At 33.3% G+C, this 20715-nt stretch overlaps 1 protein-coding gene across 1 annotated transcript; it reads right to left on the bottom strand.

The window, feature by feature from the left end:
* Positions 1–821: 821 nt before the first annotated feature.
* On the bottom strand, positions 822–11620 carry LOC118182642 (uncharacterized). The gene has a single exon (XM_085810816.1). The coding sequence runs from the start codon at positions 11109–11111 to the stop codon at positions 9792–9794; it is 1320 nt and encodes a 439-aa protein (XP_085666942.1). The 5' UTR covers positions 11112–11620; the 3' UTR covers positions 822–9791.
* Between the last annotated feature and the right edge of the window lie 9095 nt (positions 11621–20715).

Raw genomic sequence — 20715 nt, forward strand, 5'->3', positions numbered from 1 at the left:
GGAAGAGAAATATATGAGTAAATATGGCACATCAGATGTACTTTATATAGTATATTCTAATTTATGAGCAAATGCAATTGATTGGTTAATTAAGATAAATAACTCGAAGATTATCTGAAGGAATAATAACTTATCTATGGGAAGAACTTTTCAAGTAGAAACAAATTTAAATTTTAATTAATAGGGAAAATTAATGATGTATAATAAAGTACATAATTATGCCATCAACACATATGTGAATGTCTGCCACCATGTATAAGAGTTGTCTGCCGGCCAATATGTATGTGTATATATATATGTGATAAAAACAAAAGTAATTACCAGCAGGAATTTTGATGGTGTAGAAGTGTTGATTCATAATAAATAGGAAATTGGAGGCAAAGGCAGATTAAATCTTCATTTTTTATTTCAGCAACATGTTGCGTCCACTAACAAGTTGGCACGTTAAATGTGCCTATCCCAAAAAGTTTACATTTTAGGTAAATTTGTAGTAAGAAAGAAGGAGCAGATAGGTTGCAGTTCAGCTAAGCCAAAGCATAGGAAGCAAGTGTGTTATGTTCAGAGTGAAATTTTAATTCAGACAGAGTTAGTTTTGGTTCTCAATGCATTTTGATTGGATAGTTAATATTGCTGTAAAATTACTATTGGCTGCTTGAGTTTTAGTTCCATTTACATCACCAGAATTATGTAAGAGTTATATGACATGGATTAATCTAGAAATGACGCACTGCAGAGAGAGGTTACTATTTTTAGAATTGAGAAGGGAAATTTACGTTGCAAATTTAATCTTTTGCATATTCTTTATTTTTCTTACAGATATATATATATATATATATATATGTGTGTGTGTGTGTGTGTGTGTGTCAATGTCTGCCAAATATATGTAAGAGAAATAAACTAGCGGTTTTTTTTATTATTTGACTCGGTGAAATGCACTGATTCTATCGGCTGCATCATGATTAATAATTCATCTGATGCATCATGATTAATAATTTAAATTAATGTAACCATGTGTTTTAATAAAGAAGTTACACTTCTGAGACAGACATTAGTTCATTATCATAACTAACAAATTTGTAATTATGCATTAATTTAACAGAAACAAAAAGGTTATTTCTTCCATTGATTAAAATGTCATTTATGTAAGTTAGTACTTCTGACGACCAATGGCTAATTGCCAAATTTGGTAATGTTTACTGATAAACGATATAGCAAACCTGAAACCACAACAAAAATCAAATAATGAGAATTGAGAAAATTTTTTATTCAATAATTCCCCCCCCCTCCATATTCAAAAGGATAGCAATTTTCAATTTACTATGGCGTGAAAATGAAGTTATTGCATTCTTCCACATTATTTATTACACAGGAGTATTTTACCTTCCATCCAAATCTGTGGCAAAAGCAGGTATGAGCATATTTTTTTTAAAGAAGGAATTTATATATAGAAATAAATGAGTTCTTTTACCTGTTAAAATTCCATTATTCTGAAAGGTACCTTTTTGGGGGAAGGGTTATGATGCTCTAATCTAGCAGAAATGTTTTCTTCAGCACTCTGGTTGCTAGAGTAAAACTGATAAACTCTTGTAAGACAAACTATAATTACATCTGAACAAATCATTTTAAAACTTAACTGATGGACTAATGCAGGAACCAATATTCCAGATATCTTCATATGACTACATATATCCTACTAAACTAAAATAAATGAGATGATTACATCATACTCACAGAATAATGGCTTATAATATCAGTGCCATCTGAGAGATTAATCAAGTAAATATGGTACCATTTTGCTCTATTTTTACATAAAATATCTATAATTTTTTAATTATAAGTCTGCATAAAGAAAATAAATTAAGATGTAGCAATAAAAAAATCTTCATATTTGAATACCATTTAAGTCCTACATTATTATAGAGAGTATATAACATAGCATAAATCACCCCAAAAGACAGGAAACACTTAAAGATGAAGAATTAAAATCTACAGCTCACTACACAATTCTATTTACTGTTATATATAGTATTTCAAAGAAAACATGCAGTAACAAATACTACTTAACTTTCTTATGGTAATTTTTTATGGAACTTGCATGGTGGCTTGCTGAGAGAGGTGCCTGAATCACAATATCCCTCACTCTAAATCCATCCTTACCCCTTAGCAGTTAACAAAGCTGAGGCCATTATCACTGTGTTTGTGTTTGAATTCTGTATAAGATATGAATGCTTGCAAACATATTATGCTATTGTGGAATGACAGTACTTAAAATATATTTAGCCAAAAGTTCTTTTGAGTGGGATTACAAGATCTTTATCTCAATTTCTGAGATATTTTTATCAAAACTGAGATGTACTTCAACACAGTTAATCTGTCACCACAGGTGTCCAAACATTCAATATTAATAAAAAGTATTTTTGATATCACCCAAGATTACTCATGAGATGGTTTAAGTTGCTGTATGTTTGGATTTAATAAGCACAACAATATTCTCAGTTTAATTCAAATTATATCAATACAAAATCATTCAAATTATATCATAGTTACATTTTAGAATAACATTAAGCATAAATAAGTTTTCCACTCCGGAGAAACAAGTTAAGTGATATTAATTTAATACAGCAAATTTGAAACACTAGTACTATTATTATTATCATCCAGAGAAACGTGCTAAGTGATATTAATTTAATACAGCAAACTTGAGCCACTATTATTATTATTTCCTTATACATGAGAGTTAACAACTAAAATAATTATTTGTAATACTCTAATTCTATAAACATCTGAAAATTTGTGCACAAAATGCCAAAAATCTCATATTGCCATGAGAAACATGTATCTACTCAATTTTAACTATGACCTGCTACTCTATATTAGGAATCTTTTTCACAATATTCTGCCTTAAACATTTAGACACATTTAAAAAGCATGCTTATGTATATCCTTCAATGCATGGAGAAAAAGTATTTTTGAATCTATACATACAGCTTGCATGTTTAATACTGTGAAAAGAGCAGTCTTCATGAGCTGAGCTTAATTTCAGACAGGGTACATTTTTATTGATTCTACTATTTCTTTTTATTTTTTCTGAAAAAAAAATTTAATACTTGTATTCGATACCTAATCCATATTTAATTTGAGTGCCTTATATATATACTGTATTACAAATAATTTAACATTCAAAGAAAATCAAATATTAAATTAAATTCTAAGCATACTCATAATGTAACACCAAAGATGTTTACTGTAAAATACATTCTCTTTGTTTTCTTTGTTGAAAAAGAAATTTCTTTAAAGTATCAGTAGGAAAATTCAAATACACATTACTTGTTAGATCAAATATAGTATTAATGATAAAATTAAAATATAACAAATCTGTAATCTGCAGTGTTTTACTTTATTCAAAATTTAATTTTTTATAATTATAAAATATTTCCTAATAGTCTGATTAAAAAAGCATGCCATATGATAATAATATAAGAACTTATATGAAAAAATATTTGCATTTACTCGACATTTATTACCATATTTTACTGCTAATATTCCTTTCTTTTCCTTTAAATATTTAATTCTTATTTTTTTATAAATATATTAATGTCTTCTAATGCATACTAAATATTATTATTTAGTTACTGTTTTATTGCCTTTTCAATAGGATTTTTAATCTTTTTATTTCAGAAACTAAGTTCTGCTCATGAGCACAACTTTTTATTTAAAATTCTTTGAATACAGTTGGCAAGTTTTATAGCTGGGAAATATTTTGCAGGACATGTCTCATAAAAATTTTAAGAAAATGCTCTTAGTTAATATTTGAAAATCATTAATTATATTGCACACTACAAACTAATTCTGAGTTTAAAGGCTAGAATTAAACAGTGCTTGAGATATATATTGCCTACAGAACGTGCCTATATAGTGCATTTAAAAATGTTGACATTCATAGCTAATTGCTGGTAAAGAAGGATGACAAATATAGTTAATCACTAAAGTTTAAAGACAAATATAGTTACTCACTAAAGTTATTATAATTATGTATCATTAGAATGTAAAACATTCAAAAAGATAAATGACAGTTAAAGCTTTGTATTAAAACACATACTAGTTGTCACACATCAGAGTAAAACATACAACTGCATCGATGCTCTACACATTCATAACAATTCTTACATTTTAGTAAAATGAGAGGCAAAAGCTAAAATTACACATAACTTTACTGAACTGTGTTTTAAAATATCAATCACAGTTCTTTAATTACCATGCTTTTGAAAGGTATAAAACTTTCATTACAAATCCATGCTAATATGGTTTGTAACATTATTTATCAATACAATAAATATTTTTAACATTTAAAAACTTCTGTACATATCTGCTTGAATTTTTATCATCATTATTCAATACAGTGATCTTAAACTGCTAGCTCATGGGCTACATCCAGCCCCCAAAGCAATTTTTATGGCCAATAAGTACATTTAAATTACATATTTGTTTTTGTTGCAAGTATAGTGTTTATATTGAAGCTGTAGAGACTTATGCACATGACTGCTGTTGAATGAAAAAAGAGAATGAATATATTAATACTTTGTCAATTACGTGCTTGTATGCTAGGCCACTTGACCTGGTTAATGTGGGAGAACTTCTTGTATTGGTACAATCAGTAAATTTATTTTGCAAGAAAACAGTTGATAATGCTTTAGTATTCTGATGTTTTCATGTTTTTTCATTAAGTTGGCACTTCTGTTATAGACTTTCCTTGAATTTGTCACCAGTTGCTTAGCTGGATGCATAGCTGTATAGTTCATATGGCTGTACAGATTGTGACATACTAATGTACAGCTTATTAAACTTATTTATTTGTGCATACTGTTAGATTGCATTATAACAATACTACCATTCAGAATTGTGTATACCTTTTCAATATATATCTCTTTCTCTCTATATATATATCTAAATATATATATTCACTGTCATTTTGTTAAAAAAAAATCTGGTCCATCATTTGCTTTCAGACTACACATTCAGCCCACATGCAAACTGAGTTTGAGACACATTTAATTCATTAGTCTAATTATTATTCTATATACATTTGTTGTAAGTGGAATTTTATTAACATCGTGCAATTGCAGACTTTTACAAGATTAACATTTCTGAAGAATCACAGACACATAAAGCATTTAAAATTGGGCAAAATGTATTCTTAGGCTGGTATTCAATAATCTCACACCTTGAAGAAGATTTCTCAAAATGTAAACAGTTTTTCTTTAACATTAATAACAATCTAAGGTTTAATTTGCCTAATTTTAAAGTTTAAGTTACTATACTTCTTTTAGATATACTACTAATTAACACTATATTGTTTTACATGCCATAAATGATCCACTGAGAAATTCTAAACTACAAATTCCATATGACTGGGAAATTAGAGCTCAGTATGCACTAACATCGTAATTAACTATTAACATTTGTAATCTTAATGAGAATTATAATATACACCTCAAATTAGAATATTCCCTTAACATATGGGATTAAATTTTGATTTCCACTGGACATCACTACAAAACAGCAAAATTGTAAGCTTACATTAGATAATAACTTTCAGCCACACATATAATAATGTTTACCTTTTTAATAATTTGTTTCATCAGTTATGCATTTCTCAGTTTTTTTAATAAAATAATAATTCAAGTCAGAGCCTGAAATAAAATAAATTCTGGTATTTTTAATTAGTTATTTAACTTTTTGCCATTAATTTACTGTTTTATATCTTTACATTTTATTTAGCTATTTGTCATTTCTATTTATCTTATCTGATAACCTATCAGACCTAGCATTTCTAATTTTAGAAATTAAGCCCTATGTTTTAAGTACTAATGGTGAATCGATTTTTAAACATTTTGTTTCTGCTTGTATCTAAGAGACTTTTGTGTTATTCAAGTACAAAGAACATAGTTACTTTCTGATTATCTGCACCTTCACTGAAAAGCCAGGAAAAAGTTCTGATAAATATAATGCACCTTGTTGCCAGATGTATTCATATGGTAAACCAAGATGTCAGCAAAAAGTATTTATGTGTCAATCATGCATGTGGTATAACAGCTCCTAAGACAGTTTTCCAATTCTTCAGAAATTTTCATCAATGTCAATGCACATTATGATCCCTCTTATAGGAGTTCTAATGTTATAGCATACTGCAGTTTTCATCATCGTGAAGAAATTTTGGACTTAGCTTACGTAGAATGTAATGAAGTTTGCTTATAGGCATGGTGCCCCTTCTTTTCTAGATCTTAAGTTTGCAGTTGCGAGTGATGCTGAATTTGTGCAAATCCCTATATTTTTTTAATTAAAATCATACCACTGTCTACATGGGGTGAATAACAGCGACAAAAAATATGCATGTCTTGTACAGAAAAATAATGTTAAAAATACCTTATTTCTTAACCACATGACTTCCTTGTTAGACCTATTAAATTATACACATTTTTTGCAACACTTCATTTAAACTTATTTCTTTGAATTATTCTAACTTAATTAATTGATCTCTAAAGGTAAGTTGAAAATGACAAAACTGCAAATTTTGAAATTTTAAGTATAAAGGTCAGTTTCTGTTGTATGGGAGTCAAACTTCTTCAATTTATTTTTTCATAATGAGTATAAAAAAACCCTAAATATAAGAATAGGAACCAGGAAACCATATTAAAGTTAGATTATGCTATTTGTTAGAAAGCATTTTTTAAAAAAAATTTGACATTGCCAAAACATGAATACTTTTATCATTTAAAACACTTCTGTAACATATGACTACAACCAATTATTGTGAAAATAAAGGCCAATTGCAGGGATGGGTATGTGCATATAAAGGGTGATTCTAAATTGTTTTTACAAATTAAGAGGGAAGATAGCACTCATTCAGATGAGCAGTAATTACCATAGAACATAGGGTCACATTTCACTCTGAGAGGCAGAAAAGAGGAATATTAGAATTCCTACCTGAGCTTACAACAGTATTGGAAGAGCAAATGAACGAGACCAAAAATTGCACAATCAGTTTAGTGAAAAACTCACAGAGAGTGCACAAAATGGATACAACTGAAAGCTTGACATTCGAGTGTTGATTCAAGCTCAGACTTTGATGGCACATACTCAAATACACATTTTTGGTTGGCAAGGTCTCAACCTCGCAAACGATTGCAACAAGTTAATTATCTAATCAAGGGCTGAATATTATCAACTAACTCCAACTTCCGCTATATGCCATGATTAGAATGAAAAGTTCATGCTGTGTTTCGGCTGTCAGAACTTCTTACCCCATTAGCAGGGCGCTTCAAGTAGAATGGGAGCAGCACAGCAAGTCCAGGAGGACAGGATAGAAGATGGCGAAGAGGAAAAAACTGTTACCTTGGTACTTGATATCAAAATAGTAGTTCCCACCCCTAATAATTTAGATAATTAACTTGTTGCAATCATTGAGGTTGAGACGTTGCCAACCAAAGATGTGCATTTTAGTGTTTGCCATCAAAGTCTAAGCTTGAATTAACACTAAAACGGAAAGTTTTCAGTTTTCTGTTTTGTGCACTCTGCAAGTTTTTCCCTAAACTGTGAAACTTTTGGTTTCGTTCTTTCACTCTCCCAACAATATCTTAAGTTCAGATTGGAATTCTAATACAGTCAAAAGTCTTTCATCCGGACTTCGGTGATTCCGGATTATCGATCATCAGTTTAAATCTGGTAAGATGGCATGCAGAAATTATAAAATTAAAAATATGAAACCGTAATTTATAAAATAATGAGCAATTATGATATAAAGGGTATCAAAATTTACAAAAAAAAAAGCTTAATATTTATTTGTTTACTTTATTAAACATTTCTTTCAACGCGCACATGCGTAAAGCATACATTATGCATAGCCGAAATTAGAAAACTGCAACCAGAAAACCATTTGATTTGTATTCGTGATATTTATAATGACGAGGAATTTGATTTAAATCATATCAAAGATGAAGTACATCAAGATGAAATACTACATTTAATAAGGAATTATAAGCTGAATAAAATAAAAACATCTGCCCTGAAGATAACGATAGTGTTGACAGATCAACTTCCAGTTCATTGCGCACCGCCACGTCCCCCCCTGCGCAGAGCAGCATGAAATTATTGATAAACAGATTTCGGAACGGTTAGATAAACAAAGGATATGCCTTTATCCATTTTTTGGAGCAATTCCACTTCTTGTTTGATGGACATCGAAACATACTTTCGTTTTCGTAGATCCTTTGGGAGCTCCAGCATCGGAAATTCTATTTTACATAATCGAAAGTTCAAGCTTACTTTTATAAACTTGCTCTTACAGTCTGCAAAAAATAATACGCCGGATCCAAATCGAAGATTAAGGAACAACGCAATCATCAACATTAACTGAAATAGACAATTAGATAATTTTAGCTTATACCGTCCGTTATACATTAAATGCGCAGTCGTAAAGGTCTTACGCGCACGCTTAAACGCCTATGCGCATGCGTCAAAGCGGCGCATGCGCAGAAAGTTTTTAGCTTTGAGGTCCGGATTATGGGTGTCCGAATTAACGACTTTTGACTGTATATCTATTTTCTGCCTCTCAGAGAAAAATGCGACCCTATGTTCTATGGTAATTACTGCTCATCTGGAAGAATACTATCACTCCTCTCAATTTGCAAAAACAATTTAGAATCACCCAGTATACATTAAAATTTACGATTTAAATTTTGAAAAAGTGGTTTAAAGTCTCAAATGATCCAGAGGAACAAAACACGTATTCGAAACTCATTAATCAACTTATTTTAAGGCTTCAAAACACTTTTCCCTTGAGAAGTTCTGTTTGAAGTGTTAAACAGAGGAGATTAATTTTTCGGGCAATTTTATTGCAATTTGTATTTTTTTAGTCTCATGTTCTGTAGTTTTCAAAATTTTCTTCAATCATTTACTTTTTTTATTGTACCCTTCACTTGTGTTTACTCAGTTTTCGTAACCATTTCCTGGAGACAGAGATAGGTAGAGCTTTATATATTTTTTAACTAAATTTATATTTAATTTAAGTTCTGACTTTTAACTTCATTATCCATACATATAAATATACTGAATATGTGTATGTAAATATACATATTGTATATATTACAATATATATATACATACCTACACACACTCAGTAATGGTGTTGCAATGAAAAAAGGGAGATGCACAACTAAATGTTACAGCAGTCACTTTTGAAGCCATTATACTATAGGTTTTGGAAAAAAACAGTCTTCTATTCTGCATATATGCACAGATGTCGCACAAAAATATAGTTAAAATGGATATTTCCGTTCAAATCTGAAATTTTTCGTGATTACAATACTTCCTTTACTTTGTACAAGAAAGTAAAAATAGATTGCACTAGATGTGTTGTTGAAAAAATGTAAATATATCCAAACAAACGTACCTCTCCAAAGTTACTTACAAGTTTGTGGATGCTCTCTGAAGTCAGCAATGAGTTTATGACTTTTTGGTGGGAAGTAGAGATAATCAGAAAATGCCAAAGTTAATATTATTTAAAATATTTCTCATAGCTCAAAAAGAGTTTATTGTTGTTAATATTATTTATATATATAAAATTATATTATTGTGATATTTTATACAGTAACATTAAATTTCTTTGAAAAAAGCTTTATGTTTAACAAAAAATTAATTTTTGCAAAAGCTATGTCATAAAACATACTAGAGATATGCAGTTTCCTGCTTGTAGTTTTTAAAACATAGCCAATACTTTTAAATTGAAAGCTTCGCTATGGATCAGACTGCGACTGGGTACAGGTATGTGCTGTTAATTTCTCTTTATCTGCAAAATTTTTATTGCAAACAGTACAAACATATTTTTCCTTGGCATGCGTTTTTATATGTCTTTCGAGATTATTTTTTTGACTAAAACCTCTCTTGCATATATCACATATATAAGGTTTTTCTCCTGTATGGACACGATGATGCTCTTCAAGAGAATCTTTACGTAAGAAACCTTTATCACAAAACGTACATTTAAATGGTTTATCTCCAGTATGTGTTCTAGAATGAATTTTAAGTGCATCCCTTTTTGTAAATGTTTTATCACAAACATCACATGCATAAGGTTTTCCTAAGGAATGTGTAAGAAAATGCATATCGCGATTTTTTCTGTTACCGAAACACTTCCTACACACATCACACGCATATGGTTTTTTCCCAGTGTGTGAAATGCTATGTTCATTAAATTGTTCTTTGTTTGTAAATGTTTTATCACATTCCCCACAAGCAAAATACTCTCCACGTCTATGCTTCACATAATGTACTTGAAGGCTACACTTTTTTGTAAAGGCTTTCTTACAAATTTCACACTTATATGGTTTCTCTGCTGAATGCGATCGCATGTGATAATAAAGTTGACTTTTAACTCTGTAGCATTTCTTACACACTTCACAAGCAAATGGTTTTTCACCTGTATGAGTAAGTTCATGCTCTTCAAGGTGACGCTTGCGAGTAAACCCTTTTTTACAAACCTCACATACAAAAGGTTTAAATTGTTTTTCTCCTGTGTGTGTTTTATAGTGTAGCTTAAGATCTCGCTCAACTTTGAAAAGCTTTTTACAGACACTACAAGAAAAGGATTTTATTTCTGAATGAGTATATGAATGATTTCGAAGGTAATTTTTTTGTCGGAAACGTTTCTTGCAAATTTTACAGGCATATGGTTTTAATTCTATGTGAGTGAGAGAATGCTCCGCAAGCTGCGATTTATTTTTAAAGTGCTGATTACAAACATCGCACGGAAATTTCATTTCATCTACATCAGCACCACTAAGCACTGCAGTCAAACTAATTATATCAGCACTATCTGGCAATTCATCCACTTTCACTGCACCATCATCACAAGGAAATGCATCTAAATTAATTATATCAGCATCGCAAGAAAATGAATCTATATTAGCTATATCAGCCTCGCAAGAAAATGAATCTATCATATTAACTATATCAGCATCCGAAGGAAACGAATCCATATTAGCTATATCAGCATCGCAAGGATATGCATCCATGTTTACTACAATTAAATTATTCATGATCTGATTTTCGATCATGATAAAGTTTTTAATTAAACGTACGACAGATTAACCATTCGTATTTCAGAGAAGCATTTTACATGAAAACGTCGATTTATTATTTCACCTACTTAACATAATAAACACCGGTGTTGCCGATATTTAACTTTAAATTTCGTAAGGCCAATAATGTCAAACAAGCCATATTACATGATACACTATTTCGGATATAAAAATTGGCCAGACTAATTTAAATGCATATTGAAGGGCTCAAAATACTTGTCTAAGGTATAAAAAAATGACATTAAAAAATTAGAGCTGTGCATGTGAAACAAGGAAGCAAGCTTCAATGAAACGAAAGAATTTTACGATGTCTTTCAGATGCGAAGGTAATATATGCGATATTCTGAGCTTAAACAAAAAGAAGCCTGATATCTACCACGAGTATACACCGCTAGCAAGAGCCGTTAACATTAGCAAAATTCTTGACGTTAGAATTGCCAGGACCAAGAACCAAGGAATCAATTACAAGGAAGGTTTCAAACGAGGCTCATAGGCTTAATGCCTTTATCCCCATATCAACAAACATGAATTATTATCACCAAAAAGAGGGATCTTCAAAGAGGTAAATGTAGTATTGAATTGGTAAACTGTCAAAAATAAGCAAATGGTAAACTGTCTTCCACAGTGAAAGAAGGTAAACACACTGAAGGACTTAATTTAACAATTTTGATATCGAAAAAGGTCCAGAATCAATTTTTAAGAGTGACATCATGAATTTTGAAAAGATTTTGAAAGATTGGTCATGTGGTGTAACAACACGAGAAAGGAACCACTCGCGAAAGGTCATTCACGTAGCAAGTAATTCGTGTCTGGGAAGGGAGAGGTGGGGGAACTCGTTAGGCTAGTTAGATTTATAGAAACAGGGCCCGATCCGCCTCTGAGGAGAAACTGGATTGATAAATAAATAAGTAAATTTAAGTGTTATGATCCAATAATACATAAGATAAATTCTCTTAAAAAGATTAAAGTTTAACATTAGAAAGTACACCCGAACCTTTTTAACAGGGAAGTGCTTAAGTTAAATTGCAGCTGCTTACGATTGAAAGAGATAATAAAGCCCGTTTACGAGACAAAGAGAGTGATCCTGAACGAAACTGAAAGAACAGCGAATTTGCTCAGGCGGGGCGCTGCATCGAGTGAGTAGAGTGATAGCTTCGAGGCGCCTCCTCCCCCATAGCAACGTCTCTTAGAAAATGGTAACGTATTATATGCGTTTTCCAGAGTAGCTCTGGAAAATTGGGGTCTTTTCTTTGAAGAACTATTTCCAGGATGATAAATAGGCGAAGCATGAAAAACGGGGTTTCCGATCGAAGGAATCTTTTTGAAAATGTTTACCAAAAGTCGTTGTAAAAAGAGATTCAAGGGAAGAGTTTTGATAGCGTTATGAATATCCTTGTTCGTAACAAACCAAGAAGCTTTGTAAATTTGCCGTAACATAATATTTTGGAAAATTTTTATCTGTTTCCTGTTAGTAATTGCTGCTACGTCCCATACGGGACTTGCATATGTCAAAAGGCCTTATCATTTGATTTGTAGAGCGCGATCTTGTTTTGCTTGGACAGGTCGCTTTTTGTAGCGAAAAATGGCAATACTTGGGATTTGACAACCTTCTCATTAGAGATTGTTTTTCGAATGTGAGGTTGCAAAGTTAATTTAGAATCAAGTATCACTCCTAGATAGTTGTAAGTAGGAACCAAGTGTATTGGTTCTTCGAAGAACTGCAAGTTAGGTAAACTGGGGTGAGTTCTTCGGATGAATAAAGTGGTAGCACATTTTGCGACATTAATTTTAATTTTCTACAGTCCGAACAAGAGCTCTAGGCTTGAAAGATAATTCTGCAATACAGAAATTACTGTGGTGATATTAGAATGTTGAGAAATGATGGCCGTGTCGTCCGCATATAAAGTTAGATCGACACTAGGTGATTTGGGAATATCATTAACAAATATGTTGAACATTTTATGTGAAAGTAAATTTCCCTGAGGAACGCCGGCATGCATAAGAACTGCTGACACTGGCCAATCAAATTACCTCGGAACACGGATCATCACTTTGCTACTAGCTTCAACTTCTGTGAGTTTTTACTAGTCGATTTAGTTAATTGCTCCAAGGTCAATCACGGTATTTTTTAAATTATGTTGCAATCGCACCTTACACCCGGAGGCGACGCTGTTATTTTGGCACAGTCAAAAGTTCAAAGCTAATTTTACAGAATCAGAAAGTTCTTATCAGCGAGTGAATTAAGCACTGCTGTCTGAAAGTTAGTCTCTAATTTATATATACACTGTTTACTCAGTGTTTTAGACATGCAGAATGTTGAAACTTACGATTTCTTGATCACGTGACATGAACAAGCTAATGGGAAAGTTTTCACTTTCATAATTTGCGTTAAGGGAGAAATAATTGTGAAAATCATTTTTAGGATTGAAGTCGCATACTGCAGGCCGACGAATTGGAAATGAATGTAAGTAAAGTCACGTGGTGTGATTTGGCTAATGACGAACGCTCATGCTCAAACTTTAGTAGTAATTTTTACAAACACACTAAAGCTTTGAATGATAATGATGGTTAAATAAATGAAGTAACTAATAGTTGATAAGTAAAGTCCTTAACCTGCTGTACCAGGTAATTCAAGGAGAAGGAAAATTTCTATTTACATATGTGCAGATTTTCTACCGCCAGCGTGAGTTGTAGTGAATCGTTCTTTTAACAGTGTTTTCAACTGTTTGCAATTTCTTGAACGGCTCGATAAGGAGAATTTTGCATTTTTTGAAAGAAATTATGTGCTGTGATTAGGATTTCTTCATGGATGCATTTTATATTTAATTCTTCATGGAAGTGCGAATTTCGAACAAACCACGCAGCGTTTGTTATGGCTTTCGATTTATTTTTTTCCCGGCAAGACGTTGAACTTTAATCTTCCTGTCTTCAAAGCAGTTGCCCAAGTCGGGACTGCGTAGAGCATGATACGGGGAATTAAGGTTAAATAAAGAGTTCTTTACATGCGGATGATTAATTTATATTTTCTTCCTTTAATGCAATAGCCAAAGTGCCGCATTTGCCTTATCTTCTGTAGAAGTAATATGTCCTTTGAAAGTCAGGCGTTGATCAGTAATAATCCCGATATACTTGTAAGAATTTAAAACTGTTAGAATTTCATTTTCAATTTTGACTTTAGTGTTGACTCTAACATGTCATTTGTGCTGACATTGTTTAGAATACTAGAATGCTATCTGTCAAACTCTTCGCATTGGGAGTTCCTTTTTCTCAAGGGCAGCAGGAAAAAAGTTTGGAATTAGAAAATAAACGTTAGAAATTTTTATATGAAAAAAATGAGAGAGAAGAACTCGTTATTATTTGGTTTACTCCTGTTATCTAGTTAATAAATTTATTCAAAGAAGTTTGTTCCCTACTGCATACTTTAAACATTTGTCCTTAATCAACGAACTTATAAATTGTAACCGCGTTCGTGTTTGATTGATAGCAATTAAATGACTACAACCGAAAATGGTGAAACAGCATCGGAGAGCTTTACAAATGCCAGGGTAAGTCCTCAAGTTCCTTCTTTTTGGAAATCCCCCCCCAAAAAAAATGTGATCCTTTCAGATTGAAACATAATTTCGCAAGGCTGGAGTTTCGACTGATCAAGCAAAATCTGACTATGTAGTCAGTTCGAGGCTTATTGAAGAGACCTTTCTGAATTTTTTGCCGATTCTGAAACACAAAAAAAAAAACTCAGAAAATTCTGACTAAATTAGAATTGGGTGACAGGAAACCATCCCAACATCTCTGGGAAATGCGCAGCTTGGCGACGGAGCAGGTGCCGGATTAATTTTTGAAAACCTTGGTGCAATGACTAATATCCGAAGTATTAATATGCGACTTCGCTTAATATGCGAATCATTTTGTCTGTAAACAGCAATGATTTGTCCAGACTTTCGACAATGGTTGACAAGATAAGGGAATTCAATCCCAATTCAACTCTGATAGTTCGCATTGTTTCTTCACCATCTGATAACAATATCGCCTAAGATTTTGAGAAGTAGATGCCAAACTTAGCACCTCAGATAATCGAAATGAGTAGATGTAGAGATTCCAGTCCACGAAGATGAAGGTACAGATCAAATGCAATAAATCGTTCCAAAAATAACAGTGACAGAAATAACTGTTATCTTCAGTAACGTTTTAGCGAGAGAGCTTACCTACATGCAAATAAGAGGGTTTAAAACAGGGAAACTGAATCCTCGGCTTTCAGTGGCGACCAAAATTCAAGGGGTCGAGCTGAGTCGTCTATATATTCGTGACAACGCACCACCAACACATTTTTTTAATTCACACTGGAGCAGAAACATTGGTTATCCGACCATCGTCATCTGAGAAAAGAACTGTATATAAACTTGAGTTGTTTGCAGCTAACAGTACGACAATCAAAACGTATGATCAAAAACTGTTGGAATTTTATCTGGAGTTAAGCAGACTTTTCAGCTAGCCTTTTAATGATTGCAGATATCAATAAACCTATCGTTGGAATAGACGTGCTTTCACATTTTTAACTTTTAGTCGGTAGTAAAAATATGAAATTAATCGAAGATACCACCTCATTGACGGATAAGGGTACTTTATGTAACAATGGCGTCATTCTTAAATTAATTGCTAGCACTTTTCAAAACCAATATTGAGAGCCATTTCAAGTGAATTTCTTAACTTACTTAAACCCAACATATATACATAGTATTATGTATAGTAGATGTCTGTTATGGGCAAATATTGTTTAAAGATGTGAAATGGTTTTTCCCACCCAGTTTCTTTAGTTCATGAGTTTCTGCTTTTAAAATGCTGTTATCCTGTTTAATAATTCCCCACCACTTAATTAACAATATGCCTGGGTGTTTCTTCAGAGGTCTGCAAATTTAAAAGCATCAGATGATGATAAATTAACTGCTTTTATTTTTGCACCAGATAAAAGATTCACGACTGACAGTAGGTTTTTTTCCCCCAATGGCAGATTGTGAACAATTACAAATGTAACGCAGTTCATTAATCTATACAAGGCCGGATGTGGTGGTCTCTTTATTATGGAGGCACCTAATAGATGGGCCACCATCGCCTGTCCTATGATGGGACGGACAGTTACAACCATGCCTTCTCTAGGATTCGAACCCAGGCTCTTCCGCATCGCAGTCAGCTTCCCTGACCACTGTACCGACTGGGCGGCACTGACAGTAGGTTGCTGCCCATATACTATACTGCATTTATACAAGTGCCCATCTCAGTTTTATAGCAACACACATAAGCGGATAAATGAGCATTAGTTTTTCCTGAACGTATGCTCAAAGCATCAGTATGAAACATATAATCATGCTATTCGACAGATTTAAATGTGGATAATAAATTATCATACTCTGACCCTGAATATTGGTTTATTTGTATGAAAAACTCTATTACGTTTCATTCTTGGTTTTCTTTTACTTACTTTTTGTTCAATTTTTCTTCCAGATTGATCCTATACTCTTTAAGTTAAATGTCTTCAGATATATTAACAATTATTAATCTGTTGCAGCCATAGAAGCAGTTTTTTCAAGTTCCTCACTACCAGTGAAAGTAAAGTATGACGAAATTATTAACAAGTGTTTGACTGTAAAAGCTCGAAAGCAACTGCTTTAGCTGCGGAGGAAGAAAGACATCTTCTTCTGTTTTTACCTTCATGATTATAATACAAGAAATGCTCTTTGCGGTCATAGTTACACATAATTAAGTTATGGCGGATAGCGACCACTTCAGTACTTCTCTTCTAGTGATTGTGTTAAGAAACACGCAGGATAATGAACATATCTGCCTGGTTTTATCTTACGTAGAGCTAGTGATTTCGACTGTTCGGGCGCACATGCGTTTGGGAAGATTTGACCACTTTCTTGACCAGTACTCTAGACCAGTACTTTCTTGATTGCCCATAGCGAGTCTTCCCTTGGCGATCAACGGAGCAGGTTCTCTTTCGACCTGCTTTCCGAATTGGCTTCTGTGATGAAAAGTGCTTCTTTTCTCCCACTCGCTGATGCAGTTTTGCGGTTGGAGCCTAAGAACGACGCTTCAGCAAATGCGAGTGGTAGTGACTTTCAAAATGTGAATTATCTGCTTAGCGTTTATTCAAGAAACTCAGCACTAACGCAGAATTTTATAAGGTATTTTCCCCCTTCCAGCATCCTTTCGTGGTGTAAAGGTTAGCACCCTCGGCGCGTATTCGAGAGGTCCAGGTTCGAGTCTCACCAAGAGTATTGCTCATTTTTCATGTCTCTGGCTTCTAAAAATATCTAATAACTCTACAATGGCGCCCGAAATAAAAGGTGGTGGATGATGATTCTTCAGCACCAAGATTTGGCGATTGGGTACCCTAATCCCCAGTCTATTTTCTCCCTCTTTCCGGCATGCCTTCATGGTGTAACGGTTACCACAATCGGAGTATATTCGAGTCTCGGTGAGCGCATTGCTCATTTTTAGTGTGTCCGGATTAAAAACAAACCTAATGACTCTACAAGCTGATTGATTTGCTTTCATCTCACGTTTCGACTGGATAGAGTTTCTAATGCTTCTAACGCAAACGAATCATGTGTTTAAGAGTTTCACATGTTGTACGCCATAAGGCCCATGATATCGACGTCCATTTGTTTACAGGAAATACGAGGATAACAGAATTTATGAAAAAAGCTGTTTTTAATTATTTCTATTCTGCCAAACAGATGTTTGTTTTAACATACTCAAATGAAGAGAGTATTTCTTCTCTGCAAACGGCTGCTAATCCTGCGAGTTTCTGACTGAGGAAACTGACATCATTATGAAAATTTTGAAGAAAAGTGAAATCATCATTATATGCAATTTTAACAATAGTGAAATAAAGCAAACATGTAATTTAATTATTAATGATGCTAATGATAACCATGTTAAAAACTGTAGTTATGCTGTGTTTTGCCTAATAATACTTTTTTTTTTCCATATTCTAATGAAAATGCAAATGTGTGTAATGATAGTAATACTCCGAGTAGCTTTTCGGGTGCGAAGAGAAAAATTTCAAATAAAATGTTAAGTCCCGCGTGATAACGAGGATGGCACTCTTAAAATCTGGCTCGTTCGGCTAAATTGGTTAAACCTAATAATGATATTCCTAGGCAAAGCCAATTTGAACATTTATTCGTTAATGATAGTATGAAAGCTGAGGGCTACGATTCGCAGTGCCCTGTTCCTAGGATTAAACCCGTTATGGTGAGATCAAATGTATGCTATCTAAACTTTTAACAATGGTGAAAAATGACGCTAAAGCGGAATTTCAAGTTCACATCATTAAAGGTGAGTTCTTTAAGGTTAAACCAACAGATGAGAATGCACTTTGCTACGTAACAAATTACTTACTTGACAAATTCGACAACTTCGAACATGTAGGACTTTACATTTGATATTGTTTCCTATAAGCTCTGCTTGCTTATTACATAAAAACAATCAATTTTATTCATACAGACGTAGTCATTAGAACAAAAGCTACCGCATAGTACTTGAATTTCACGGAGTAGATAGCGAAACCATGTGACGCACCTGGTGATGCTTTCAGATGAACAAGAGATAACTGCAAACATTATGCTATTTCCATGCCAAGTGAAAAACTTGTTAAAATTATCGTAAAGGGACGGCCCTCGAACTCTCCATTAGATGATACTCTTAATTAAATAACCTCACATGGTCTTCATGTTATTAAGGTAACCAATATGCATAAAGTTAAAATCAGGGTGCCTAAGCCACTGTTTCAAGTATAACTTGCCAATGCCTCAGGTGTAGAAAAAATATATTAATTAACTAATTTTCTGTATTTGAAGGTATGTGTTGAACCCTATAAAGTGTACCGGAAAGCGCAAAAGCATGAGCATGAGCTGCAAAGCATGAGCTGCCTGAGAAAAGAACGGAAAATCGTACGTGTTGTAAATAAGGGAGAGACCACACTGAAAACTATAAGGAGTGCCCTAAATACTCCACTAGATTCAAAAGCAAAAAATCGAAAATTAATAATGTGTATGGCTACTCCCTTCCAAACGAGTACTGAGACGTGCATCCAAAATCTGTTAACATGAATGGATCCAAACCTTTGGGAAGCTCGGAGACTATTGATAATGCCATGAGGGATGCTCCCTTCCATCGCACTATGAGTAACATGAATACCTAGAGGCAAAAACCAAAATCTGACCACAAGTCAACATATTGCTTGGTCCAGTATCGAAAAAGAAAATAGTGGGTCCTTTGCAGGCATCTTTAAGATCCTGATGGAGCTTAGTGTCTTATTTAATGGTGCCTCAGTTTTTACTATTGTTCATAAAATTACTGCTGGAATTTCGCAAGTCCATCTGAGAGTAACTCATTTCATACATTGTTTATGCTATTTTTAATTTTGAAGATGTGTCTAGTTCTGTTAATTCATAATAACACTATTAATTCACTGTGTATTATTACATGGAATGTAAATGGTTTGTCCAGTAGACTTCGTGATTGCGTAGATGATTATAGCCTCAATTTCCTTTTTCTTCAAGAAACCAGACTTATTCCAGATACAAAAATCAATACTTACTACTATATCACCTATCATTCTGACAAAACCCCCAACATTCATCCGAAAGGTGGAGGTGCTTCTGTTCTCGTCAAGAGTTGCACTCCTCAGTATCCAATAACAATACCCCAGCTTTCAGCCATAGAGACCACAGCTATTAACATCACTTCAAGCGCATCACTTATACATACTTTTTGCTCTAACTGTATAGGTCTTAACCATCAACCAGAACATGTTTCTTCCGACCTGAATATTTTACTCTCTGTCAACAATCGCGTCATGATACAAATCCAACGCCACAGGTATTTAATTTGGGAAAAACCTGCCAAGATATGAATTAGCAGTTCCATCTACCTCAACATTGTATAACGCTGGTTCCAGTGGAATTATAGATTTCTACTTTCTCATAAATACCGGTTATCGGCTGGTTATTTATGTGCTGAATAAATTATCATAAGATCACACTCCAGCTCGGATCATCTTGAACATCAGTCATTATATTTCACCAGACAATGGAGCCATTATTTCTAATTTGTAATATTTTGCCAAAGCTCTAAGCATCATCTAGTACACGTTTCCAATAATACACTCAAGGAATGATATTGACAGACTGGTCAAGAATGTTACGGATGAAATCATCTCGGCGTATGAAAACTCTTCTACCAAAGTGCTTAAGAGTGAAAATTTTACTAAACAGAGAAACTTTGTCAGCAGAAAGTGGCAAAGAACAAGATATCCAGCTGACAAACAAGTCCTCAACAGACTACATGATGCTGTCAAGTCTCTTATCAATAAACAAGCACAACTCAGATGGACGAATTATATTAATTCCCTTACTGAAGATTAAGTTCCAACGGGACAACTATGGGACACCTCATGAAAATCTGCAAAGACATTCCGTCCTTAAACCGTCCTACCAAGATCCACAACAAATCCGTATTGAGATAGTATCGGTCCAGTCTACGGCTACATCAGGAAAGTAAATTACAAGAAAAGCCC

The sequence above is a fragment of the Stegodyphus dumicola genome, chromosome 2, assembly GCF_044657685.1.
Source record: "Stegodyphus dumicola isolate Sdum_Otavi_A_Nest chromosome 2, ASM4465768v1".
Taxonomy (NCBI): domain Eukaryota; kingdom Metazoa; phylum Arthropoda; class Arachnida; order Araneae; family Eresidae; genus Stegodyphus; species Stegodyphus dumicola.